This window comes from Heptranchias perlo, chromosome 12 (genome assembly GCF_035084215.1).
Source record: "Heptranchias perlo isolate sHepPer1 chromosome 12, sHepPer1.hap1, whole genome shotgun sequence".
Lineage (NCBI taxonomy): Eukaryota > Metazoa > Chordata > Chondrichthyes > Hexanchiformes > Hexanchidae > Heptranchias > Heptranchias perlo.
In genome coordinates, this window is record NC_090336.1 from 3,713,123 (window position 1) to 3,740,527 (window position 27,405).

At 43.3% G+C, this 27,405-nt stretch overlaps 1 protein-coding gene across 1 annotated transcript in view; it reads left to right on the forward strand.

Annotated features, from left to right (window-relative positions):
* The window catches only part of LOC137328121 (mucin-2-like), a 216,875-nt gene that overhangs the window by 56,508 nt on the left and 132,962 nt on the right, over positions 1-27,405 (forward strand). Inside the window, exons 21-25 of the mRNA XM_067994299.1 lie at positions 15,145-15,296; positions 15,411-15,549; positions 15,855-15,965; positions 18,397-18,576; positions 20,585-20,824. Of these exons, the coding sequence (XP_067850400.1) occupies positions 15,145-15,296; positions 15,411-15,549; positions 15,855-15,965; positions 18,397-18,576; positions 20,585-20,824 (822 nt within the window). The remainder of the gene's footprint in view (positions 1-15,144; positions 15,297-15,410; positions 15,550-15,854; positions 15,966-18,396; positions 18,577-20,584; positions 20,825-27,405) is intronic.

Here is a 27,405-nt window from a genome sequence, read left to right on the forward strand (position 1 = left end):
ATAGTAAGAAGAGGGGTGGGGCCGATTAGGGACCAGAAAGGAGATCTACTCATGGAGGCAGAGGGCATGGTACTAAATTAATACTTTGCATCTGTCTTTACCAAGGAAGAAGATGCTGCCAGAGTCTCAGTAAAGCAAGATGTAGTTGAGATACTGGATGGGCTAAAAATTGATAAAGAGGAGGTACTAGAAGGCTAGATGTACTTAAAGTAGATAAGTCATCCAGTCCAGATGGGATGCATCCTAGGTTGCTGAGGGAAGTGAGGGTGGCAAATCCGGAAATGGTGGAAATCTTCCAAACATCTTTAGATATGGGGGTGGTGCCAGAGGACTGGAGAATTACAAATGTTACACTCTTGTTCAAAAAAGGGTGTAAGAATAAACCCAGCAACTACAGGCCAGTCAGTTTAACCTCGGTGGTGGGGAAACTTTTAGAAACGATAATCTGGGACAGAATTAACAGTCACTTGGACAAGTCTGGATTGATTAGGGAAAGCCAGCACGGATTTGTTAATGGCAAATCGTGTTTAACTAACTTGATAGAGTTTTTTGATGAGGTAACAGAGAGGGTTGATGAGGGCAATGCAGTTGATGTGGTGTATATGGACTTTCAAAGGGCATTTGATAAAGTGCTGCATAATAGACTTGTCATCAAGATTGAAGCCCATGGAATAAAAGGGGCAGTAGCTGCATGGATACAGAATTGGCTAAGTAATAGGAAATAGAGTAGTGGTGAAACATAGAAAATAGGAGCTGGAGTAGGCCATTCGGCCCTTTGAGCCTGCTCCACCATTCAATGATAATGGCTGATCCTCTATCTCAATACCATATTTCCACTCTCTCCCCATACCCTTTGACGCCTTTTGTGTCTAGAAATCTATCTCGCTCCTTCTTAAATATATTCAGTGACTTAGCCTCCACAGCCTTCTGTGGTAGAGAATTCCACAGGTTCACCACCCCCTGAGTGAAGAAATTTTTCCTTATCTCAGTCCTAAATGTCCTACCCCATATCCTGAGACTGTGACCCCTCGTTCTGGATGCCCAGCCAGGGGAAACATCCTCCCTGCATCCAGTCTGTCTAGTCCTGTCAGAATTTTATATGTTTCAATGAGATCTCCTCTCATTCTTCGAAACTCGAGTGAATATAGGCCGAGTTGACCAATTCTCTCCTCATATGACAGTCCTACCATCCCAGGAATCTGATGAACCTTTGCTGCACTCCCTCTATGGCAAGTATATCCTTTCTTAGGTAAGGAGACCAAAACTGCACACAATACTCCAGGTGTGGTCTCACCAAGGCCCTGTATAACTGCAGTAAGACATCCTTGCTTCTGTACTCAAATCCTCTTGCAATGAAGACCAACATACCATTTGCCTTCCTAACTGCTTGCTGTTTGCTTTCAGTGACTGGTGTAGAGGGACAGTCAGGTCCCATTGTACATCAACATTTCCCAATTATCACCATTTAAATAACACTCTGCCTTTCTGCTTTTCCTTCCGAAGTGGATAACTTCACATTTATCCACATTATACTGCACCTGCCATGTATTTGCCCATTCACTCAACTTGTCTAAATCGCCTTGAAGCTTCTTTGTATCCTCCTCACAACTCACGATCCCACCTAGTTTTCTGTCGTCAGCTAACTTGGAAATATTACAGTTGGTTTCCTCATCCAAATCATTGATATATATTGTGAATAGCTGGGGCGCAAGTACTGATCCCTGCAGTACCCCACAAGTCACTGCCTGTCACCCCGAAAAAGACCCATTTATTCCTACTCTCTGTTTCCTTTCTGTTAACCAATTTTCAATCCATGCCAGTATATTACCCCCAATGCTATGTGCTTTAATTTTGCACACTAACCTCTTATGTGGGACTTTATCAAAGGCTCTCTGAAAATCCAAATAAACCACATCCACTGGTTCTCCCTTATCTATTCTACCAGTTACATCCTCAAAAAACTCCAGTTGGTTTATCAAACACGATTTCCCTTTCATAAATCCATGTTAACTTTATCTAATCCCGTTGATATTTTCTAAGTGTCCTGTTAACACATCCTTTATAATAGATTCTAGCATTTTCCCTACTACTGATGTTAGACTAACCAGTCTGTAGTTCCCTGTTTCCTCTCCCTCCTTTTTTAAATAGTGGGGTTACATTTGCCACCCTCCAATCTGCAGGAACTGTTCCATAATCTATAGAATGATGAACGATTGTTTTTTGGACTGGAGGGAGGTGTACAGTGGTGTTCCCCAGGGGTTGGTACTATGACCACTGCTTTTCTTGATATATATTAATGACTTGGACTTGGGTGTACAGATCACAATTTCCAAATTTGCATTTGACACAAAACTTGGTGGTGTAGTGAACAGTGAAGAGTAGTGATAGACTTCAAGGCGATAAAGACAGGCTGGTGGCATGGGCGGACACGTGGCAGATGAAATTTAACGAAGAAAAATGCGAAGTGATACATTTCAGTAGAAAGAATGAGGAGAGGCAATAAAGGGGTAGAAGAACAGAGAGATCTGGGGGTATATGTACACAATTCATTGAAGGTGGCAGGGCAGGTTGACAAAGCGGTTAAAAAAGCATACAGGAGGCTGGGCTTTATAATTAGAGGCACAGAGTGTAAAAGCAAGGAAGTCGTGATGAACGTTTATAAAACACTGGTTCGGCCACATCTGGAGTGTTGGCCCCGATTTTAGAATGGAGGCGGGATGGCAGCGGTGGGGGGGCGTGAAAGGGCGCATGGGTAACCCGACAAATAAAATATGTCCGTTTCGCACACCATCACAAGTGTATTGGTGCCACTTACCATGGCTTCCGGGTTTGCCTTCTGAAAGCTGCGCAGCGGGTGGACTGCGCACCCGCATCACAGGCTGTCAACTGGAGGATCCCTATTTAAAGGACCATTGCTCCAAAGGCTTTTTCTGGAGCAAAGACCCAGAAATCACAGTGGAGCAGCACAGGGGCAAGGCTGCTCCAAGGTTCAGCGATGCTCACTGCAGCAGCTACTGGATGGGGTGAGGAGGAGGAGGGAAGTGTTTTACCCCGCGGACGGGAGGAAATACCCTGCCTTTGCCACCAAGAAGGCCTGGCTCGAGGTGGCGGACGAGGTCACCAGCAGCAGCAACATCTCCCGCATCTGGATCAAGTACAGGAAGCGTTTCAATGACCTAACTAGGTCAGCAAAAGTGAGTACACTTATTGATTCTCCTACATTCCGTGTTCCACATCACCGCCCCCCCTCAACTGATTCTACACTGCCTAGACTACTCTATCACATCACTTCTCACACCCACTTAAGGCTCATCCTCAACTTACTTGCACTTCCTGAGCACTTCCTCACCTCCTCACCACCACCATTCACCCCAATCCTCATCCAATGTGATGGCTGTCTCACACTCACCCTCTGATGCACCTTTTTCACGGTCAGCCTCACCCAAAGCAACGCATTCATCGGCTGGCCACTTCACCATCACTCACTCACACGTCTGTTCTAGGAGAAGGGAGCGCAAAACGAGAGCGCAAAATGAGCGCGAGAGCGCAAGGACTTGAGGGGGACCACAACAAGTAGTGATCCTCGCAGACGCAGAGCAGGAGGTGCTGGAGATCAGCCACACCCTCGAGTGCCTTTCCATCGGGGATGGCGAGACTGGCACCCCACAAACGTCTGGTGACACAACTTTAACATTCATCACACACAATATGAATTGATGTTAACATGCCTTGCCATCTTCAACACCTCATTATGCTCATCACAACATGACACATCTGTGATGATGCTTAATATTGCTTTCTGTGCTCTTACAGGCTCTGCAACAACTGCAGTGACAGTAGAGGGCGATTCCTCAGAGGACCTGTCGGCCTCTGAGGGTGCACCGTCACATCATAGTGAGCCATCCACCAGCGCAGATACTCACACCTCGGTGGGTGTCCTTGTAGTCAGTTAGTTGGGTTGGCATCTGGTGAGTCACCACACACAAGTGAGCACGAACAGACACTGGTGGTAGGGGCAACTGTGGAGAGTCCGCGTCGGTGGGAGCAGCTGGACGCAGATGCTGAATCCCGGGGGAAATCCCTTAAAAGGAGAATGATCGAGGGACAGCAGCACATTTGCGAGGTACAAGAACAGGCACCACGCGCACTCTCCACAATAGCACAGGATGGAGGAGTCCGACTCTTGCATGAGTGGAATGGTGGCACAGGTACGGTAGGGAATCTCTGAGATACTGTCACAGGGACGTGAGCAAGTGTCTGAGATAGTGTCGCAGGTAAGTGTGGGAATATCGGCAATGGAGAGAAGGTTAGCTGCCAATGAGGTTCAAGCACGGCTCACAAATGAGTCCATTCAGGCCCTAACAACGGTCATTCGGACTCAGGGTGAACAACATTCTGCCACCTTAAACGGGCTGACAGATACTTTAGAAGTTGCCTTCCAACACATCACACATGTCCACCACACTGTTGTCCAGCAGGGTGGTAGGAGTGATGTGGGCCTGGCCCAAGAGAGGGATGATGGCGAAAGGGGACATGGAAATGGGGACTCCACTCAAAGCGCTCCCAAGTCTCACCCATTGCCTCCCCTCAACCAGTATCCACAATGTTGCCTCCTCTCCAGGTGGCCGAGTCTGGGCCTGCACAGATGCAGGTGGAGCAGTCTTTGGAGGGGGCCTCATGGGCTCCAAACCCCAGACGGTGGAGGTCAAAAGTATCTAAGCAGTCAGGGCATGAACATGAGCAACCTGCTCACGTCCCTGTGACAGTATCTCAGAGATTCCCTCCAATACCTCTGCTGCAGCCACAGGGGATGCACCAGGTAAAAATGGTAGGAAGACAAAGGATAAGGTTTTGTAAGCACGTAGGGTACACAAGGCTGTCTGACAGATGGTCATGTTTTTCATTTATATTTGGTTTTAAATGTTATCATTCTCACCATTACTGCCAAGTCTTGCCCATTCTTGATTGGCTTTTGTGATAGGGCCCTTTCATGAGGTTCAACATGAATGGCGACACTTGATGCCTGTGGGTATATGTGTAGTTGCAGGACTGTTTTGTGCAGGGAGGGGTGGTGAAGCTGGTGCTGTTACTCGTCCTTGGATGTAGTGGTGAATGCAGCCATGGCACCCCCCCTCCTGATGGTGTCAGTTTGAGGGGTTCCGAAAAGTTGGTAAATATGTGTGAACAGAAGAATTGTGAGTGGAAAGTAAGAATTTTCAGTGAAAACACAAAGATCTCCCAGCCAAAAGTTTGTCTGAAGGAACTGAGTGCCCTGCTGCAATAACTCACCTTTTATCCCCATCTGTCAAACAAGCATTTGAATGTCCAACTGGCCGCTAGCTGAAACACAGCATGGGAAACACGCTGAGGATGTTTGAAAATCGGACCCCCGCCTCAATGTGCACAAAATTAAGTACTTCAAGTATCTAAATAACTCTCTTAACTGTCATCCCGCCGGCTTTAATTGCCGGTGGGACTTCCGTATTCGAGAGGCACGCGTGCGCCCAGACGTGTCAGTGGGGAACCTGGAAGTCTGCGGGTTGGTGCCAGGTTCTGAACCCGCTCGGGATTTCCCCGATTTTCGGAGCTGCCCCATCCCCAACGCACCCGCTACTTCGTTCCAAAATCAAGCCCATTGTGTGCAGTTCTGGGCACCGCACTTTAGGAAAGATGTGAAGGCCTTAGAGAGGGTGCAGAAAAGATTTACTAGAATGATTCCAGGGATGAGGGACTTTAGTTACATGGATAGACTGGAGAAGCTGGGATTGGTCTCCTTCGAACATAGAAGGTTGAGAGGAGATTTGATAGAGGTATTCAAAATCATGAAGGGTCTAGACAGAGTAGATAGAAAGAAACTGTTCCCATTGGCGGAAGGGTCAAGATCCAGAGGACATAGATTTAAGGTGATTGGCAAAAGAAGCAAAGATGACAAGAGGAAAAACTTTTTTACACAGCGAATGGTTAGGATCTGGAATGCACTGCCCGAGGGGGTGGTGGTGGAGGCAGATTCAATCGTGGCTTTCAAAAGGGAATTGGATAAGTACTTGAAAGGAAAAAATTTGCAGGGCTACGGGGATAGGGCGGGTGAGTGGGACTGGCTGGATGCATAGAGCCGGCACGGACTCGATGGGCTGAATGGCCTCCTTCCATGCTGTAACCTTTCTATGATTCTAACATATCCTTCTTTTCCTTTCTCTCTCATGTGTTTATCTAGCTTCCCCTTAAATGCATCTATGCTAGTCCTCTCAACTACTTGTGGTAGTGAGCTCCACATTCTAACCACTCTCTGGGTGAAGAAGTTTCTCCTGAATTCCCTATTGGATTTATTAGTGACTACCTTATATTTATGGCTCCTAGTTTTGGTCTCTCCCGCAAGTGGAAACATCTTCTCTACGTCTACCCTATCAAACCCTTTTATAATCTTAAAGACCTCTGTCAGGCCACCCTCAGTCTTCTCTTTTAGAGAGAAAAGAGCCCCAGCCTGTTCAATCTTTCCTGATAAGTATATCCTCTCAGTTCTGGTATCATCCTTGTGAATCTTCTTTGCACTTTCTCCAGTGCCTCCATATCCTTTTTATAATATGGAGACCAGAACTGTTCACAGTACTCCAAGTGTGCTCTAACCATGGTTCTATACAAGTTTAACATAACTTCTCTGCTTTTCAATTCTATCCCTCTAGAAATAAACCCCATTGCTTTGTTTGCTTTTTTTTAATGGCATTAACTTGCGTCGCTATTTTTAGAGATTTGTGCTCTGTATCCCCAGATCACTCTGCTCCTCTTCGCCATTTAGACTCTTATTTTCCAAAGAGTATAAGGATAAGTATATGGCCTCCTTATTCTTTCTGCTAAAATGTACCACCTCACAGTTACCTACATTGAAATTCATTTGCCAAGTATAGCCCATTCTGCAAGTTTATTAATGTTTTCCCTGTATTTTGTCGCAGTCCTCCTCTGTATTAACTATAGCTCCCAATTTGGTATCGTCTGCAAATTTTGAAATTGTACTTCAGATTCCTGAGTCCAAATTTACCATTTGCATGCCCATTCTGTAAGTTTGTTAAAGTCTTCTTGTATTTAGTCATATTCTTCTGTCGTATTAACTACACCGCCCCCCCCCCCTCAATTTGGTATCATCCGCAAATTTTGAAATTATACTTACAATTCCCGAGTCCAAATCATCACTGTAAATGGTGAACAACCGTGGCCCCAGCACTGATCCTTGTGGAATACCACTTTCCACCTTTTGCCAGTCTGAGTAACTACCTTTAACCCTTACTCTCTTTTTTCTGTTTTGTAGCCAGATTGCTATCCATTCTGCTACTTGTTCCCTGACTCCACATGCCTTGACCTTAGTCACATTTCTGCTATGCTATCGAAGGCCTTATGAAAATCCAAATATATTACATCTACTGCATTACCCTTGTCTACCCTTTCTGTTACTTCTTCAAAGAATTCAGTAAGGTTGGTCAAGCAAGGCCTTATGTTTTGAAATCAATGCTGACTATTCCTTATATTTTCGGTTTCTGGATGTTTTTCTATTACATATTTGAGTAAGGATTCCATTATCTTTCCTACCATCATGTAAAGCTAATTGGTTGATAGTTCCTTGGACTTGATCTATCTCCCTTTTTAAATATAGGAATCACATTAGCTATCCGCCAGTCCTCTGGCACTATTCCTTTTGTATATATATGTAATAGTGCCTCTGCTATCTCTCTCCTAACTTTATTTAGTATGTGCGGATGCATACCATCTGGACCAGGGGTTTTATCCTCTCTTAAGTTTGATTAGTTTATCAATTATCTCCCCCCTTTCTATCTTAAATGACTTTATATCTTTTTTGATCTCTTCTTCTAATGCCCATTGAAACCTGTGATCAGTAGAGTCCAGGAGAAATATATCCCACTAAAAAGCAAGATCAAACTTGCCAGTAATGACACACCATGGATCAATAAAGAAATAAGGGTGAATTTGACACTAAAAAAAAGTATGAAGACAAAGGAAAGGATGACAAATGAGAATACAAAAAGGTTAGGAAAGAAGTCAAAAAAACAATTAGGAAGGCAAAGAGAACCTACAAAATTAAATTATCAAGGAATTCCATGATGGGCATGACTAAAGGAATTTTAGTTATGCCCACCATGTTAGTCTCCCTGGTAAATACTGAGGCAAAATAATTATTTTACATTTCTGCCATTTCCCTATCATTACCTATGAATTTATCATGGGCATCCCTCAGTGGCCCTATCCCTATCCTAATTTTTCTTTTGTTATTTATGTGTAGAATACTTTCATTATTTATGTGTAGAATATTTTTGTAATTTATGTGTACAATACTTTTGTATTTCTTTTTATATTCCTTGATAATTTAATTTTGTAGGTTCTCTTTGCCTTCCTAATTGTTTTTTTTTACTTCTGTCCTAACCTTTTTGTATTCCCATTTGTCATCCTCTCCTTTGTCTTCATACTTTTTTTTAGTGTCAAATTCGCCCTTATTTCTTTATTGATCCATGGCGTGTCATTACTGGCAAGTTTGATCTTGCTTTTTAGTGGGATATATTTCTCCTGGACTCTACTGATCACCGTTTTAAATGTTTCCGACTGCTGTTCTATTTTTTCGTTTGTCAGTAAATTTTTCCAGTTTATTTTCCCTAGTTCCGTTCTCATCCCCTTACAATCAGCTTATTTGTAATCGGTTACTTTGCTCTTTGTCTTACTTACATCCTTCTCAATCTTTATCTTGAACCTTATTATGTTGTGATTGCTATTGCCTAGATGTTCCATTAGGCTTACTTCTGTTATCTGTTCCTGTTCATTTCCCATTACTAGATCCAACAGTGCTCCCTCTCTTGTTGGGCTTTTTACATACTGGGTAAGCAAGAAGTCCTGCACACGTGGTAAAAACTCCATTCCCTGTACCCCATTATCTACCTCTTCTTGCCAGTTTATTCAGGGGTAGAGAAAATCTCCCATGATTATTATTCTATGTCTTTCACTCATTTCACATATTTGCTTACTTATTTCTTCCTCCACCTCCTTTCCACTATTAGAATACTCATTGTAGTATGCCCCTATTAGCATGATCGATCCCTTCTTTTCTTTTATTTCAATCTATATGGATTCTGTTTCTATCCTTCTGTTAGCTATGTCCCTTTTTTCTACTGCCATTATGTTCTCTCTGATTAGTACAGCTACTCCATCCCCTCTTCTTCCCTATCCTTTCTGATTATGTTATAGCCTGCAATATTTAGATGCCAGTCCTGTTCTTCATGTAGCTATGTTCCAGTTGTTCCTACTATATCTGGTTCCTCGCTACAAATCATTGCCTCCAGTTCACTGTTGTATTTTGGAAGCTGTGTACATTGCAATACAGGCAGATTAATTTGTCTTTAATAGTTGTTCTGTTCACTTTATTTTTAACTGTCCTTTTATACTTCTGTTTTATAACTGTATTTGTTCCTTGACCGTTCATATTATCGTAATTCTTTAACCTGGTCTGACCTTTACACTCATCTTCTGTTTCTTTTATCTTTAGGCTTTTTGTTATTGCTACCAGATCCCTCCCCCCATCTTGCTAGTTTAAAGCCTTAACTACTGCCCTAGTTATCCTTTCTGCTGGGACTCTGGTCCCATTCTAGTTCAGGTGGAGCCCATCCCAGCAGTACAGCTCCTTCCTGTCGCAGTACTGGTGCCTGTGCCCCATGAAATGGAACCCCTTCTTCCCACTCATTCAGCCACGCATTCTGATCTGCCTATCCCTATGCCAATTAGCACTGAGATTACCACCCGTGAGATCCTACTTTTCAATTTAGTTCCTGGCTTCTGACATTTCCTTAGCAGGACCTCCTCCTTGTTCTTTGTTATGTCATTGGCTATTATTCTTCTTTCTTGACTTAGAGCTATTGTGCTTTGTGTGCTCAGAGATACTTTTCTTTTTGTCCCTTCAGTTTCTATATAAAAAGTAGCACATGAAGCAAAGGCTCTGTGGTAGCTATGGTAGATACAAACAATTATTATTATACCTCTCATTGTAACAAAAAAGCTTCTGTGCTCTTGGGAAGCCCTAGTCTAGTCCATAGAAGGGTACAAACCTCAATGTTAGAATTCGATGATAAGTGAGGCTGGATTTTTCACAGAATGCATTTTTCTGCAGCCTCTGAATCTCAGCAAAGCTGTGGAAACCTGACATTTGTACAAACTCACCAATAATCTAAATAAAACACTATGTAAATCATCAGGTCCCTCAACATCAGCAGGTTCAAGGATCCGGCAGAGTTGACATGCAGAGTTGCTTTGACCTGTGAAAGTGTAGTTTGCTGTACATGGTTCTGCTCATAACTGTAAGATGCAATGTATCAGTACCTACAATCTGCATCAGATTTCCTTGATTTTTTATTTAAGAAGTGGATATTTTGATGGGAAATATTTTCTGACTGACACTTAAACTTCGTACTAAATTCCTCTGTGTATTGTTTTTTGGTAAGTATTTAGAATTACATAAGAACATAAGAAATAGGAGCAGGAGTAGGCCATATGGCCCCTCGAGCCTTCTCCGTCATTCAATCAGATCATGGCCGATCTTCTACTTCAACTCCACTTTCCCGCCCGAAACCCAAATCCCTGATTCCCCTAGCATCCAAAAATCTATGCATCTCAGCCTTGAATATATTCAATGACTCAGCATCCACAGCCCTCAGGGCTTGAGAATTCTAAAGATTCACAACCTGCTGCGTGAAGAAACTCCTCTTCATCTCAGTCTTGAATGGCCGACCCCATATCCTGTAATTATGCCCCCTAGTTCTAGACTCTCTCGCCAGGGGAAACAATCTCTCAGCATCTATCCTGTCAAGCCCCCTCAGAATCTTATATGTTTCAATTTGATCACCTCTCATTCTTCTAAACTCTAGAGAGTATAGGCCCATTCTACTCAACCTCTCTTCATAGGACAACCCTCTCATCCCAGGAATTAATCTACTGGGACCGTTCCAGAATCTAGAGAATTTTGGAAGATCGTTGCACCGCCTCTAAGGCAAGTATATCCTTCCTTAGATAAGGAGACCAAAACTGTACCCAGTACTCCAGGTGAGGTCTCACCAATGCCATGTACAACTGTAGTAAGACCTCCTTACTCTTGTACTCCAACACCCTTGCAATAAAGGCCAACATGCCATTTTCTTTTTTAATTGCCTGCTGTACTTGCATACTAATTTTTTGTGTTTCTTGAATGAGGACACCCAAGTCTCTCTGAACACCAACATTTAATAGTTTCTCACCATTTAAAAAATATTCTGTTTTTCTATTCTTCCTTCCAAAGTGAATAATCTCACATTTCCCCACGTTAAACTCCATCTGCCACCTTCTTGCCCACTCACTTAACCTGTCGATATCCCTTTGCAGACTCTTTGTGTCCCCCTCACAGCTTACTTTCCCACCTAGCTTGTAGCGTCAGCAACCTTGGATACATTACACTCGGTCCCTTCATCTAAGTCATTAATGTATATTGTAAATAGCTGAGGCCTAAGCACCAAATCTTGCGGCACCCCACTAGTTACAGCCTGCCAACCTGAGAATGACCAGTTATCCCTACTCTCTGTTTTCTGTCCTTTAACCAATCCTCTACCCATGATAATATATTACCCCCAAGCCCATGAGCCTTGTGTAACAACCTTTTATGTGGCACCTTATTGAATGCCTTTTGAAAATCCAAATATACTACATCCACTGGTTCCCCTTTATATACCCTGCTAGTTACATCCTCTAATAAATTTGTCAAACACGATTTCCCTTTCATAAAACCATGTTGACTCTGCCTGATCATATTATGATTGTCTAAGTACCCTATTACCACTTCCTTAATAATGGATTCCAGCATTTTCCCGAGGACCGATGTCAGGTTAACTGGCCTGTAGTTCACTGTTTTCTCTCTCCCTCCCTTCTTGAATAGCGGGGTCACATTTGCTACCTTCCAATCTACTGGGACCATTCCAGAATCTAGAGAATTTTGGAAGATCATAACCAATGTATCCATTATCTCTGCAGCCACCTCTTCTAGAACCCTCGGATGTAGGCCATCAGGTCTATTAAATATTCCTATGGGAACAATACCACTCAGAAAATATACTCCAAAAGAAATATCATGCTGGTACATTAGAGGCCGCAATCTGAGATTTGGGAGTGTTGTCCTGTCTCCTGCCTGTGTAGAGAAAGCCATAACTCAGAGTGAATGGAACTGTTCCTGATGAAGTGCTTGATGGTCAGTGTTGAGGGAGGGGAAACAATCTGATTCTAACCTGTGCTAAACCTAATCTGAGGGTGCTTAATACTGAATTTCATGCACAAAATTCTATGTGCCAGGAATGACATCCGTGGCATAAGACAAAAAAAAATACCAAACAACATTTAGAAATTGCACATCACATCATCAGATATTATGGGATTTAAAAATGTACATTCATAAGGGAACCATTTGTGATGAGATATAATCATAGAATCATAAAATCGTACAGAACAGAAGGAGGCCATTCAGCTCATCATGCCTGTGCCGAATCTTTGAAAGAGCAATTCAGTTAGTCACATTCTTACCCCGTAGCTCTGCAATTTTTTCCTTTTCAAGTATATATCCAATTCCCTTTTCAAAGTTACGCATGAATCTGCTTTCACCATCCTTTCAGCAGTGCATTCCAGATCATAAAAAATGTACCGCATAAAAAAAATTATCCTCATCTCCTCTCTAGTTCTTTTGCGAATGATCTTAAATCTGTGTCCTCTGGTTACCAACCCTCTTGCCAGTGGAAACAGTTTCTCCTTATTTACTCCATCAAAACACTTCATCATTCTCTCGAAGGCCTTGACATCTTTCCTAAAGTGTGGCTCCCAGAATTGGACAAAATACTCCAGCTGAGGCCTACCAGTGATTTATAAAGGTTAGCATAACTTCCTTTCTTTTGTACTCTATGGGCCCGATGTTACCAGGGCTGCGGGTTCTCGGTGGGGGGGCTATCAACGCGCCCGGCGAAATCAGTCTGCCACCCGCGCGATCGCAGCCCAATTAGATCCACTTACCTGTTCTTCCGGGTTCCCCACTGCTGATCTGCGCGTCGGGCGGGCTGCGCATGCGCAGTAAGATCTGTCAGCTGGAGGAGCTCTATTTAAAGGGGCAGTCCTCCACTGACAGATGCTGCAACAAATAGAAACAATTACAGCATGGAGCAGCCCAGGGGGAAGGCTGCCCCCAGTTTAATGATGCCTCACTCGAGGTATCAATTCGTGGGATGAGGAGGAGGGGGAGGACAGAGACCTTCCCCCCGGCGGGCGGGAGGAAGCGGCCTGCCTCTGCCACCAAGAAGGCCTGGCCCGAGGTGGCAGAGGAGGTCACCTGCACCACCAACATATCGCCCACCTGCATACAGTGCAGGAGGTGCTCCAATGACGTCAGTAGGTCAGCCGCCAAAGTGAGTACACTCACTCATTCCCCTACACTCCATCTGCCACATCACCGCCCCCACCCCACACCTCCTTCTGCACTACCAATACTACTCTGTCACATCACCCCTCATACCCACTCAAACCGCATCCTCATCTTACCTGCACTTACTCACCTCGCCAGTACTCATCCCGCCACTACCACTCAACCCAATCCTCATGCAATCTCATGGCTCTATCTCATACTCACCCTCTCGTGCATCTCTTTCACGGTCAGCCTCACTCAACCTGCCACGACCTGTGCTGCAGCCACAGGGCATGCATCAGATATGTGCAGTAGGCAGCGTAAGGCAAACGTGTCGTGAGCATGAAGGGGATGCACAAGGGTGTTTGAGGGTTTGTCATGGTTGTTACTTACATTGAATTTCTGACCAACTCACATTACATATTATATTGGCACCACTACTGCCATGTCTTTGCGAATCTTGTCTGGTTTGTGCAATAATGCCCTTTCCTAGGATCACTATGAAGACCCACAACTGATGCCACCCATTGTGTCACTGCAGAGTGGGTGTAGGAGTATTTGCAGGGCTCTTTTGTGCAGACGGCTGAGAGACGTCGGCGATGTCCCCGGTGGCACCCTGGAAGGATGCAGAGGAGAAGTTGTTGAGGGCAGTGGTGACTTTGACAGCGACAGGTAAGAAGATGGTGCTCGGGCCAGCCGGGAGCAGCTTGGCATGAAGGAGGCTGCAGATGTCCACGACTACATGTCGAGTGACTCTGAGCCTCCGTGTGCACTGCTGCTCAGAGAGGTCCAGGAAGCTGAGCCTCGGTCTGTGGACCCTGTGGTGAGGGTAGTGCACTCTGCGACGCATCTCTCTCTGCAGTCGCCCTCCCTCCTGCTGTACAGGTGGATGTGCCACAGCACGCTGTTGTGGAGCTCCACGTGTCAGAGGTCGACGGCGTGGATGGTGAGGCTGGTAATGCTGTTCGCCCTCCGAGGAGGTCATGACTGCAGCTACGGCGGCCCCCATCCGGAAGATGTACATCTGAGGGGGTCCGCAAGGTAGGTACATGTGTCTGGACCCCGGGGTAAGTGTGCAAGTTGGTGACTTTGATTGTCAGGAGGAGGGTGGTGGAGGCCAAACTTTGTCCCAAGTGACAGAGTGGCCTCCTGCAATGAGTGAGGGTCTCCCCCCACCACCTGTCAAATGGACCTTTGCAGCTGCCACAGGCTGATGGCTGCAACAGGTCCATTTGAACTGGGAATGTTTCCCCCAGTATCGGAAACAGTCCCAGTTTGCTATAAAATCCCACCCCTCCTCACATAATCCCTTAATCAGGTCAGTTAATGACCTGAACAAGCAAAATAAATAGCTTCAAGTGGAACCCCGCTGGCTTTAATTGCCTGCGGGATTCCCACCAGCAGGGGCTGCGCGCACACGCCAGCGCGTCAGTGGGGAACCCGGAAGTGGGCGGGTTGGAGTTGGGATCCATATACTTTTTAATAGCCTTATCAACTTGTCCTGCCACATTCAAAGATATGGCAACTCTCCCATCAGGTTCAGTACCATCATAATTAGGGCCATGCTGACAGTGCAGCATTTCAGCATCTACTATCTAGCTCTGCTGATGGTTATTTAATGAAAGAGCCAAGCACAATTCATTAAGTATAGACATCAAATTTTAAATTCCATTTTTAATTTTTTTTCTCCACAGTATGCCACAGATTGTGTCTCTGGATGTGTGTGTCCTGAAGGCTTAGTCTCTGATGAAAGCGGTGGCTGTATTCCCATAAATCAGTGCCCATGTGCACACAATGGCGTCCATTACCAATCTGGGGACATTGTCCAAGTGGACTGCAACACATGGTACGTAGCAAGCATTCACTCTTGATTTTCTGTTAATGTCAACTGCAAGATGCAACTGTGGAACCTCAATGCGAATCTATCCTGGTTAATGTCCATCTTATTTCATTTTCTCAGTGAATGTAACAACAGATTGTGGACCTGCACAAAACAACAATGTCATGGGACATGTATGATCTACGGAGATGGGCATTACTTCACTTTTGATGGGAAACGCTACAATTTTAATGGGGACTGTGAATATATTGTTGCACAGGTATTGTTGGACAAATATGCATTTCCTTTCATGTTTATTTGTAATTATTATTTTTCTTTAATTAAAACAAAAAGAATGACATTATACAATAAAATTTGAAGCCTAAATCAGTAACAACAATAATGAACTGATTCATTCAACAGTGCAATGATGCTAAATCGATCAGTTTATGATTAGTTTTATGCTTCAAATTTAAAATGTTTAGGACTAAGTAAGTTTCTTTTGTGACACATCTATAGCCTTAAAATCACGTATTGTGTGAAGCTGTTAGTCTTTAATTCTGTTTTTATTCATGATTGTTTCAGGATTATTGTGGAAATAACCCTTCCATTGGCACCTTCAGAGTAATCACTGAAAACATCCCTTGTGGAACCACTGGAACAACATGTTCCAAATCAATCAAAATCTTCTTGGGGGTAAGTGAACAGAGGATAAGATGCAATCAGGGTCACCGTCGCCTTGTTCCATGCAAGTGAAAGGACCCAGTGATTTACATTTTACAATCAGTGAAATTGTTCTACTGGGCATGAATATTTTTGTTAGACACAAGCTAATTTTTATATAATTGTTCCTTTTTAATTTTCCACGTAATGTGATATCAGAATGGTAACAATGGCCAAATTCCGGCAAAGAGCATATTCACTGGGCCGGATCTTGCTGGAGTGAGGCAACTCGCAACATGTCCTGTTAGTTAGACTTCTTTCTGCACCCGTCAGCGTAAAAAATTTTTGCACCATAGCTTGCTGGAAGTGCGAGCTGATAATGGCATGTTGAGGGCAACGGGGCGTCTGGGACCTTAGTGAATGGTGGGACCAACAGTATATCTCCTTAACCAATGAGACTTAAGGATTGAGAAAGAAACAGAGGAACGACTAAGAAGGGTGAATTGGAGTCAAATCAGGTACATAAAGTGAAAGAAAGAGGGAAAGAAAAATTGGATTAAGAGAGAGAGAAAAAAGAGACAGAAAGGAAAAATAAGAAAATAAGTTTAAAATTTTAAATTTGATATGTTTTAAATCTCTCAGAACAATTTACTACCTGAAGGAATGAGACTCAACAGTTTCAATTGTTCCATTTCTAGGAACATAGGAACAGGAGTAGGCCATTCAGCCCCTCGTGCCTGCTCCGCCATTTGATAAGATCATGGCTGATCTGTGATCTAACTCCATATACCTGCCTTTGGCCCATATCCCTTAATACCTTTGGTTGCCGAAAAGCTATCTATCTCAGATTTAAATTTTGCAATTGAGTTAGCATCAATTGTCGTTTGCGGAAGAGAGTTCCAAACTTCTACCACCCTTTGTGTGTAGAAATGTTTTCTAATCTCACTCCTGAAAGGTCTGGCTCTAATTTTTAGACTGTGCCCCCTACTCCTAAAATCCCGAACCAGCGGAAATAGTTTCTCTCTATCCACCCTATCTGTTCCCCTTAATATCTTATAAACTTCGATCAGATCACCCCTTAACCTTCTAAACTCCAGAGAATACAACCCCAATTTGTGTAATCTCTCCTCGTAACTTAACCCTTGAAGTCCGGGTATCATTCCAGTGAACCTACGCTGCACTCCCTCCAAGGCCAGTATGTCCTTCCGAAGGTGCGGTGCCCAGAACTGCTCACAGTACTCCAGGTGCGGTCTAACCAGGGTTTTATATAGCTGCAGCATAACTTCTGCCCCCTTGTACTCTCGTCCTCTAGATATAAAAGCCAGCATTCCATTTGCCTTATTGATTATTTTCTGCACCTGTTCATGACACTTCAATGATCTATGCACCTGAACCCCTAAGTCCCTTTGGACATTCACTGTTTTTAACTTTTTACCATTTAGAAAGTACCCTGTTCTGTCCTTTTTTGATCCAAAGTGGATGACCTCACATTTGTCTACATTGAATTCCATTTGCCACAGTTTTGCCCATTCACCTAATTTATCAATATCGCTTTGTAATTTTATGTTTTCATCTACACTGCTTACAATGCCACCAATCTTTGTGTCATCGGCAAACTTAGATATGAGACTTTCTATGCCTTCATCTAAGTCGTTAATAAATATTGTGAATAATTGAGGCCCCAGACAGATCCCTGCGGGACTCCACTAGTCACTACCTGCCAATGTGAGTACCTTCCCATTATCCCTACTCTCTGTCGCCTTTCGCTCAGCCAACTTCCGAACCAAGTCCGTACTTTTCCCTCGATTCCATGGGCTTCTATCTTAGCTAACAGTCTCTTATGTGGGACCTTATCAAATGCCTTCTGGAAGTCCATATAAAAAACATCCATTGACATTCCCCTGTCCACTACTTTAGTCACCTCTTCAAAAAATTCAATCAGGTTTGTCAGGCACGACCTACCTTTCACAAATCCATGCTGGCTCTCTCTGATTAACTGAAAATTCTCGAGGTGTTCAGTCACCCTATTCTTAATTAAAGACTCCAGCATTTTCCCCACAAGACATTTCTGGGCCAGAGAGGTTGATTGGTATTGCATTAACAATTATCACGTCTTTAAAAAGATACTTACACTGTTAATTATCAGACTTAACTTCCTGTTGCAAGTTTAATGGGCGTTTATTTTACAAATCCATCAAGTTCCTAAAAATAACATGGTGGCTAAGGGTGAGATGCCGTTTGTGCGAATCGACCAGCAAGTTCTGGAGATTAGCAACTCACGGCACATCACGTAACTCTCTGAACATGCTGGACAATTTGCACATGAATAACGATGTGCATCATTAACACACTGTTATTTTTCCAGCAAGATCCGCCCCAACAGATACAGGACAGTTCCTGGTGCAATATATATGTGACTATTTTATATGGTATTTGACTAATATGATTATTTAAAAACCCCCAGAACTCTGAAATAAAACTCTCAGATGGAAAGTATGAAGTGGTGAAGTTTGGTAGCAGTATATACATACCTTATGAAGTGCGTCATCTTGGCATTTACCTTGTAATTGAAGCTAAAAATGGACTGGTATTGATGTGGGACAAGAAAACAAGCTTGACTATCAAACTCAGTCACTCCTTTAAGGTAAGTGCTTATTCCTGAACCTTGTTGTTATTACCAAGGATGTTCTGTACATTGACAGAAATTTAAAATCTATTGAACAAGAAAGTCTTGCATTTACAATGGCCCTTATCAAGCCTCACAGAAACATCTCAAACCCCTTAACGTACATTGAATTACTTTGAGGTGCAGTGACAGTTGTTGTGTTGGCAGAATGCAGGGGCAATCTAACGCACTCCGCCTCTGTGTGTTAGAATGTGGCTTCCAGTTACAATTTTCAGTGCCTGAGCTTGCAATCACAGACTACCATCCAGGGAGTGGTTTTGGAACTTTCTCGAAGTAATGTAAAAAACTCAGCAAGTCACTCTACACGAATGCACCATTCCTGGAAAAAATCTTAACCCTGGTTGGAATGCGCCAATAGCAAAAATTGTAGGAGCAAGCATCCTGCCTGACAATTGGACAGAGAATGATATGCACTGGGGAATAAATAAACCAATGAAAAATTAAATTCAGATCTTTGGAGGATTTAAGTTTGATATAATCACCACTATAGATCAATATTAATAATCTTAGGTTCAAATTTGTGTTACTACTCCTTTGAGAAGTTCTCGGTCAGTACTCAGTATGGAAATAATTAATGTTTTGCCATCTTGTTCAAGAGAATAAAAATGGTGAATAAGATAACATTTATTATAAATGAGTGACCATTGCTGAGTCTCCATTCATTACAGCATCATTTCAACAGCTTACTTGAACAGTAAAGATATTTGTTGCACATCTTTAACACACTGAAGGTCCAACACAAATAAATACTGATGGGTATAGCCAATCCTCTTGATCATCGACTGCTTTGGGTTGATCAGTGGCAGGTAACATTGGTGCAACACAACTGCCAAACAATGACCATCTCCAACGAGAGAGAGCCTAATCATCTCCCCTTGACATTCAATACCATAACCGTGTCCCCCACCATCAACATTCATGGGGTTATCATTGACCAGACACTCAACTCGACCAGCTATATAAATGCTGTGGCCACTAGAGTAGGTCAGAGGCTGGGTATTCTGTGGTGGGTGGCTCACCTCCTGATTCCCCAAAGCCTCTCCACCATCCAGAAGGCACAAGTCAGGAGTGTGATGGAATACTCTCCACTTGCCTGGATGGGTTACAACAACACTCAAGAAGCTAAACACCATCCAGGACAAAGCAGCCCGCTTGGTTGGCACCTTATCCACTCGTCTAAACAGCCAGCCCCTCCATCACAAGCGTACTGTGGCTGCATTGTGTTCTATCTAAAGGATGCTCTGCAGCAAGTGGCCAAGGCTTCTTCAGCAGCACCTCCCAAACCCATGACTCCACCATCTAGAAGGATAAGGGCAACAGGTGCATGGGAACACCATCACTTCCATGTTTCCCTCCAAGTCACACACCATCCTGACTTGGAAATATCGCGCATTTCCTGCGAAGGTCGCTAAGCCAAAATCCTGTAACTCCCTACCTAACAGCATTGTGGGAGCGCCTTCCCCACATGGACTGCAGCGGCTCAAGAAGAAGGCCAACCATCACCTTCTCAGGGCAACTCGGGATGGGCTATAAATGCCAGCCTTGCCTGCGAATCCCATATCCTGAGCGTGAAGAAAATACTACAAGCCGAAAAGAGAATATGGAGCTCAAAACACTAATCACTTCTATTAAAACAAGTTTTTATCACAGAAAAATCACAAGCAGTTCCAAAGTGTAACCATTTTCACGGATCTGCGAAAGGGACATTGCTTTTCTAAAAAAGGGATAAGCAAACTTCTTCCGATTTGCTTGTAAATGGATGATGCACTGACATAAATCACTGCATCACTTGTGCGTGACGTCTTTGGAATGATATGGCACACAGTTCTATTCTCCCCCATCGCTACCAAGTTATTTCTTCTGAAAACGCCTTTAAATTAAACATTTAGAAAGAGAGAAAGAAAGCAAGTCTAATAACTTTCCATATTTTCAGTCTAATAATTGGCACCTTTATTGGTTATTACAGGGTACCATCTGTGGATTGTGTGGCAATTATGATGGCAATGTACACAATGATTTTACCACAAAAAGCCAGTTGGTGGTTGTAAACATGGAGGAGTTTGGAAACAGCTGGAAGATGTCTCCTACCTGTCCAAATGTAAAGAAAGGCAAAGACCCTTGCTCAATTAACGTTCATCGAGATGCGTGGGCTCAGAAACAGTGTAGCATCATCAAGAGTGAGCCATTCCAAGCTTGTAATTCTCAGGTACAGCATTGTGCACCCAAGTGTTTCATGTGTCTTTTCACCACAGTATACAAATAATCTTCAAACAATTGTGTACATGAGCAACAATGGTTTCCATCTTCCTGTGTGCAGAAGCAAAAGCACCACCAGAAAACTTCCAACAACTGCCAAGAGCAAAATGTTTTTCAATGCAGAGGGACAAAATCTCCTTAACTTTCCAGTGACAACTAAGAAGTAAAAATGAGAATGTTTCTTTTGGAAATCCCAGAATCCTTTTTCCATTTATGTCACAACAATGCAGCAAATTCTCCTTGATAACACTTGTGGCTTGGAGGAATTTGATTTGTCCATATTTAGAATTCATGAGATTTTCTTCAGCCCCCTTTCCATTGGAGTTTGCTGAAATGAAATTTCTGGATGCTCATTGTTTTGTATTTTCAGTCTTCCCAGGAGTCTGAAAGAATTTGAGGAATTTTGAGCATCGTGGAAACTTCATATTTTCATAAGTATTCGAATAGAAATTAATGGGCTGGAATTTGCTGAAAAAATAATGGCACGTGAATGACACATGCTGCTATTAATGTGCAAATCGGCCAGCAACTTGTGACGAGGAAGAGATCTCCCGTGAATTACAAATTGCCACAAGTTGCTGGACAATTTGCGCCGCTCCGCCATTAGCTTCACGATAACGGCATCTTGCCTTTAACCACCCCGTGAGTTTCATAAAATTGCTGTATTTGCACATTAATTGTCCATTAAATTCGCCACAGAAAGCTAAGTCCAATAATTAATAGCATAAGTATCGTTTTAATAACATGATAATTGTTAATGACTGCTAATCAACTTTTCAGGCGCAGAAAGTGAATAATTAAAAGCGTGGAATCTTGTTGTTGGAGATTTTAAAAATGTCAAATTTTAAATTTAATTTTTTTTCTTACTTTTCCTTTCTATCTCTTTTTTCTCTCTCTCTTAATTCAATCTTTCTTTCCCTCTTCATTTCTCCTTCCGTTCCGTACATGATTTGACATTGAATTCACCCACTCTAATTCACCCGCCTTCTCAGTCCTTCCTCTGATTATTTCTCAGTCCTTCATTGTCGCTGGGTCAAAATCCTGGAACTCCCTTCCTAACAGCACTGTGGGAGAACCGTCACCACACGGACTGCAGCGGTTCAAGAAGGCGGCTCACCACCACCTTCTCAAGGGCAATTAGGGATGGGCAATAAATGCTGGCCTCGCCAGTGACGCCCACATCCCGTGAACAAATAAAAAAAAAGTCCTTAAATCTAATTGGTTAAGGAGATATGCTGTAGGTCCCGTTGTTTACCAAGGTCCCAAATGCCTTGTTGCCCTCGCCGCGTCGTTATCGGCTCGCACTTCCAGCAACTTACAGGGCAAAATATTTTTGAGCTGAAGTGTGCAGGAAAAAGTCTCACTATATGGGCACACTTCAGCATGCCCTGCTCCAGCAAATTCCTGCCCAATATTCTTTGGCTGAAGGAAAATATGGGAGACTACTTTTTTGTTCAAAGTACTCTCAGTCAGTTTTCCTGTCAGCAGCAAACCCTCCGAGTGTAACCATTGCATTAATTATAGGGAGCATCCTGGGGCAGCTCCATTGCAAACAGTGGAAGGTGCTACCTTAAACTATAATGTGGCTTCCCAGGGTCAGGCGATTCTAGAGAGGCCCTCAGGTTAGTAAATTTAAGTTACTTCTCCTTCCCACCCTTATCAATGAAACCGTGAGAGACTCTATGGTGATAAGAAAATGAACAATTTCAGAAAGCTAAAGTAAATTAAGATGAGTTGCTTTTCCATTATGAAAAGGAAAATCTTTTATATGAAAAGTACTCCCAAAGACATTCATTCCTCTTTAAGCGATGAAAGTCCAATTGACCTTGTAAGTAATACTATATAGTATGTTCCTGAAGGAATGAAGAAGAAGCACAACGTATGAGCACGAGTAGGAACTGGGCAGGTAAAAAAGGGGGTTTTACCTGCTCAAATTCCGACAGGGTATTGCAGGTAGATGATGTGTTCGCTAAAGAAGGTGGCAGCCTCATAAATCAAATCGGGGTTCTATTACATCAATAAGATTTCTGATGCAGTTTTACACGAGGAGCCAGTGGTAGGGTTTCCCGTTTTAGGCGAAAGTCTCCCAAAATCGGTGATTCCTCCCCCGAGCGCTGCCCCCATGACATCACCAGCTGCTGCTCAGAGAAGCCTCCAGTTCAATGATGTCACCCGACCACTGCCGCAGAGAGCAGCGATTGGCTTGTGTGCAGTTGGGAGGGGACTGGGGAGTCCGGAATTGGGGGGGGCTCGAGAGTGAGGGAACATAGGAACATAGGAACAGGAGTAGGCCATTCAGCCCCTCGTGCCTGCTCCGCCATTTGATAAGATCATGGCTGATCTGTGATCTAACTCCATATACCTGCCTTTGGCCCATATCCCTTAATACCTTTGGTTGCCAAAAAGCTGTCTATCTCAGATTTAAATTTAGCAATTGAGTTAGTATCAATTGCCGTTTGCAGAAGAGAGTTCCAAACTTCTACAACCCTTTGTGTGTAGAAATGTTTTCTAATCTCGCTCCTGAAAGGTCTGGCTCTAATTTTTAGACTAAAATCCCCAACCAGCAGAAATAGTTTCTCTCTATCCACCCTATCTGTTCCCCTTAATATCTTATAAACTTCGATCAGATCACCCCTTAACCTTCGGAACTCCAGAGAATACAACCCCAATTTGTGTAATCTCTCCTCGTAACTTAACCCTTGAAGTCCGGGTATCATTCAAGTAAACCTACGCTGCACTCCCTCCAAGGCCAATATGTCCTTCCGAAGGTGCGGTGCCTAGAACTGCTCACAGTACTCCAGATGCGGTCTAACCAGGGTTTTGTATAGCTGCAGCATAACTTCTGCCCCGTTGTACTCTAGTCCTCTAGATATAAAGGCCAGCATTCCATTTGCCTTATTGATTATTTTCTGCACCTGTTCATGACACTTCAATGATCTATGTACCTGAACCCTTTGGATGTCCCTTTGGACATCCACTGTTTTTAACTTTTTACCATTTAGAAAGTACCCTGTTCTATCCTTTTTTGATCCAAAGTGGATGACCCTCACATTTGTCTACATTGAATTCCATTTGCCACAGTTTTGCCCATTCACCTAATTTATCAATATCGCTTTGTAATTTTTTGTTTTCATCTACACTGCTTACAATGCCACAAATGTTTGTGTCATCGGCAAACTTAGATATGAGACTTTCTATGCCTTCATCTAAGTTGTTAATAAATATTGTGAATAATTGAGGCCCCAAGACAGATCCCTGCGGGACTCCACTAGTCACTACCTGCCAATGTGAGTACCTTCCCATTATCCCTACTCTGTCGCCTTTCGCTCAGCCAACTTCCGAACCAAGTCCGTACTTTTCCCTCGATTCCATGGGCTTCTATCTTAGCTAACAGTCTCTTATGTGGGACCTTATCAAATGCCTTCTGGAAGTCCATATAAAAAACATCCATTGACATTCCCCTGTCCACTACTTTAGTCACCTCTTCAAAAAATTCAATCAGGTTTGTCAGGCACGACCTACCTTTCACAAATCCATGCTGGCTCTCTCTGATTAACTGAAAATTCTCGAGGTGTTCAGTCACCCTATCCTTAATTATAGACTCCAGCATTTTCCCCACAACAGATGTTAGGTTAACTGGTCTATAATTGCCCGGTTTCCCTCTCTCTCCTTTCTTAAAAAGCGGAATGACATGTGCAATTTTCCAATCTAGAGGGACAGTTCCTGAATTTAGAGAACTTTGAAAGATTATAGTTAGGGCATCCACAATGTGCTCACCTACTTCCTTTAAAACCCTGGGATGGAAACCATCTGGTCCTGGGGATTTGTCACTCTTTAGTGCTATATTTTCTTCATTACTGTTGCTTTACTTATGTTAATTTTATCAAGTCCCTGTCCCCGATTCAATATTAGTTTTCTTGGGATTTCCGGCATGCTATCCTCTTTTTCAACTGTAAATGCTGACGCAAAGTAATTGTTCAACATGTCCGCCATTTCCCCATTGTCAATGACAATATCCCCACTTTCAACTTTTAAGGGGCCAACACTGCTCCTGACCACCCTCTTTTTCCTGATACAACTATAAAAGTTCTTTATATTGGTTTTGATATCCCTTGCGAGTTTCTTTTCATACTCTCTTTTTGTAGCTCTTACTATCTGTTTTGTGACCCTTTGTATCTTTCCCATTCGCCAGGATCTGTGCCATTTTTTGCCTTTTTGTATGCCCTTTCCTTATGTCTTATACTGTCCCTTACCTCTTTAGTTGTCCATGGCTGTTTTTTTTGGCAAGTAGAGTTCTTGCCCCTCAGGGGTATAAACCGATTCTGTATCACGTTAAATGTTTCTTTAAACATTTCCCACTGATCATCAGTCGTTTTACCCATTAACAGATTTGCCCAGTTTACTGTGGACAGTCTCTGTCTCATCCCATTGATGTGGAGATGCCGGTGATCCCATTGAAGTCAGCCTTGCCCAAGTCTAGAATCTTAGCAGCTAATTCACTTTTTTCCCTTTCAAACACTACATTGAACTCGATCATGTTATGATCACTATTGGATCGATGTTCACGCACAGTTAAGCCGTTCACTAAATCTGGTTCATAACTCATTACTAAATCTAGTATGGCTTGCCCCTTTGTTGCCTCTAGGACATACTGCTGTAGAAAACTATCCTGGACACACTCAAGAAATTCACTACCTTTCTGACAGTTGCTAGTCTGCTTTTCCCAATCTATGTGAAGGTTAAAGTCCCCCATTAAGACCACTATGCCTTTCTTACACGCTTGTCTAATCTCTGCATTTATACAATCTAGCACTTCAGAGCCACTACCAGGGCTCCTATATACAACTTCCACTATAGTCTTAGATCCTTTCCTATTTCTCAATTCAACCCATAAGGTCTCTGTTGGCTGCTTACCTCTCGTTATATCCCCCTTTATCATTGAAGTGATTTCATCTCTAATCATTAAGGCTACTCCTCCCCCTCTTCGATTTTCCCTATCTCTCCTGTAGAACTTATAACCTGGTATAATTAGTTCCCAATCCTGACCATCCTGCAGCCATGTCTCAGTAATAGCTATCATGTCATACCCTCCAATTTGAATTTGAACCTGTCGTTCATTTAATTTATTCCTTATACTCCATGCATTTGTATATAGAACTCTTAGTTGGGCCACACACCCTAGCCTGACCTTCAGCTTTGATGCTGGGTTAATCGCCTTACGCCTTCTAGTTTTTATTTTATCTGTCGTGCCTAAAGTACACTTTCTTTCCGCTGCTCTACGCTTTTCCCTTTCACTTGTTCTTGAACAACTGTTTGTACTATTTGTATTGTAAATTTCCCCTGGGTCTTCCCCTCTCTTGCTGCTCTCAACTTTACTCCCTTCTGACTCCCCGCTCAGGGGGAGAGAGGGAGACTGGGAAATGAGAGCTTGGGGGGAGAGAGATGAAGACTGAGGTATGGGGGCTTTGGGGGGAGAGATATGGACTGGGGAATGGGGGATCCGAGGATGGGATGTCGAGGACAGAAGGGGACTGGGGAATGGGGTGAGTAGCGGACTGGGGGTCGGGGATTGCGACTCAAATGGGGGGGGAGAATGGGGTGGGGGTGGGCATGGGGACCAGCATTTCCTGCAGAGCCAGGAGCAGCAGCAGCTATGGTGAGTGGAAGCGACACTGAGAGAGGAGCAAATGAAACCTGGGGGCCTTACTGTGGGTAAATAGTGAAATATTGTTTTCACTGGTGTGCGAATGGGGAATTAGGGAACCGAAACCATAGATTCTCACTGGAAGAACCAACGGAGGAAGGGAGGAGAAAGGTCCTTGAACCGAGGGCTATTAGACTGTGGGATCCTTCACCACATATTGCTATTGAGGTAGAGACTAAAACTTCATTTAAAAGGGATGGGGATAAATATTTGTAAAGGAGGAATATAAAGGATCTGGGGGGAATGGGATTACAGAAGAGAGCGCCAGCACCGGGGATCAAATGGCCTCCTCCTGTGCTGTAATTTCTATAATTTTATGAAAACTCTCCTTTATTGAGACTGAGCCCAGGGAGTGGTTTAGAATTGTTCGTTCTGAGCTGAGTTTAGGACGATGTGCCCTGTGAGAAGTGTCCAAACACTGAGCCCATTGTCCTTTGTGCAATCTCTTGGTTTGGTTCAGGTCGGTCTGTACTGGCCGGTTTTGACACGTGAAGTCCAAGTACAGATCAGCTCTGACTGAGGTTCTCAGTTCAGAGTTGTCACCTTCACACAGAAGCGGAGTCCAAACCAGAGTCCAAGGAGATAGGGAGAGAGATGGGGCGCATTAAAAGTGGCATTGACTTGGAAGCCTGACCGTACCTTGCAGTGCAGGGGATTTCTGGCTGTGGTTTCAGGGTGAATATCAGTCTGTTATAGGATTACTTCTGGTTACAGGTAGGATAATGAGGCAATACAGCTATTACTATCAGTGTGTTATTGTATTACCATTGGTTAAGAGTGGAATTTAAGTGTTACCAGTATTACTATTAGTTGTCAGTGCAATTTCA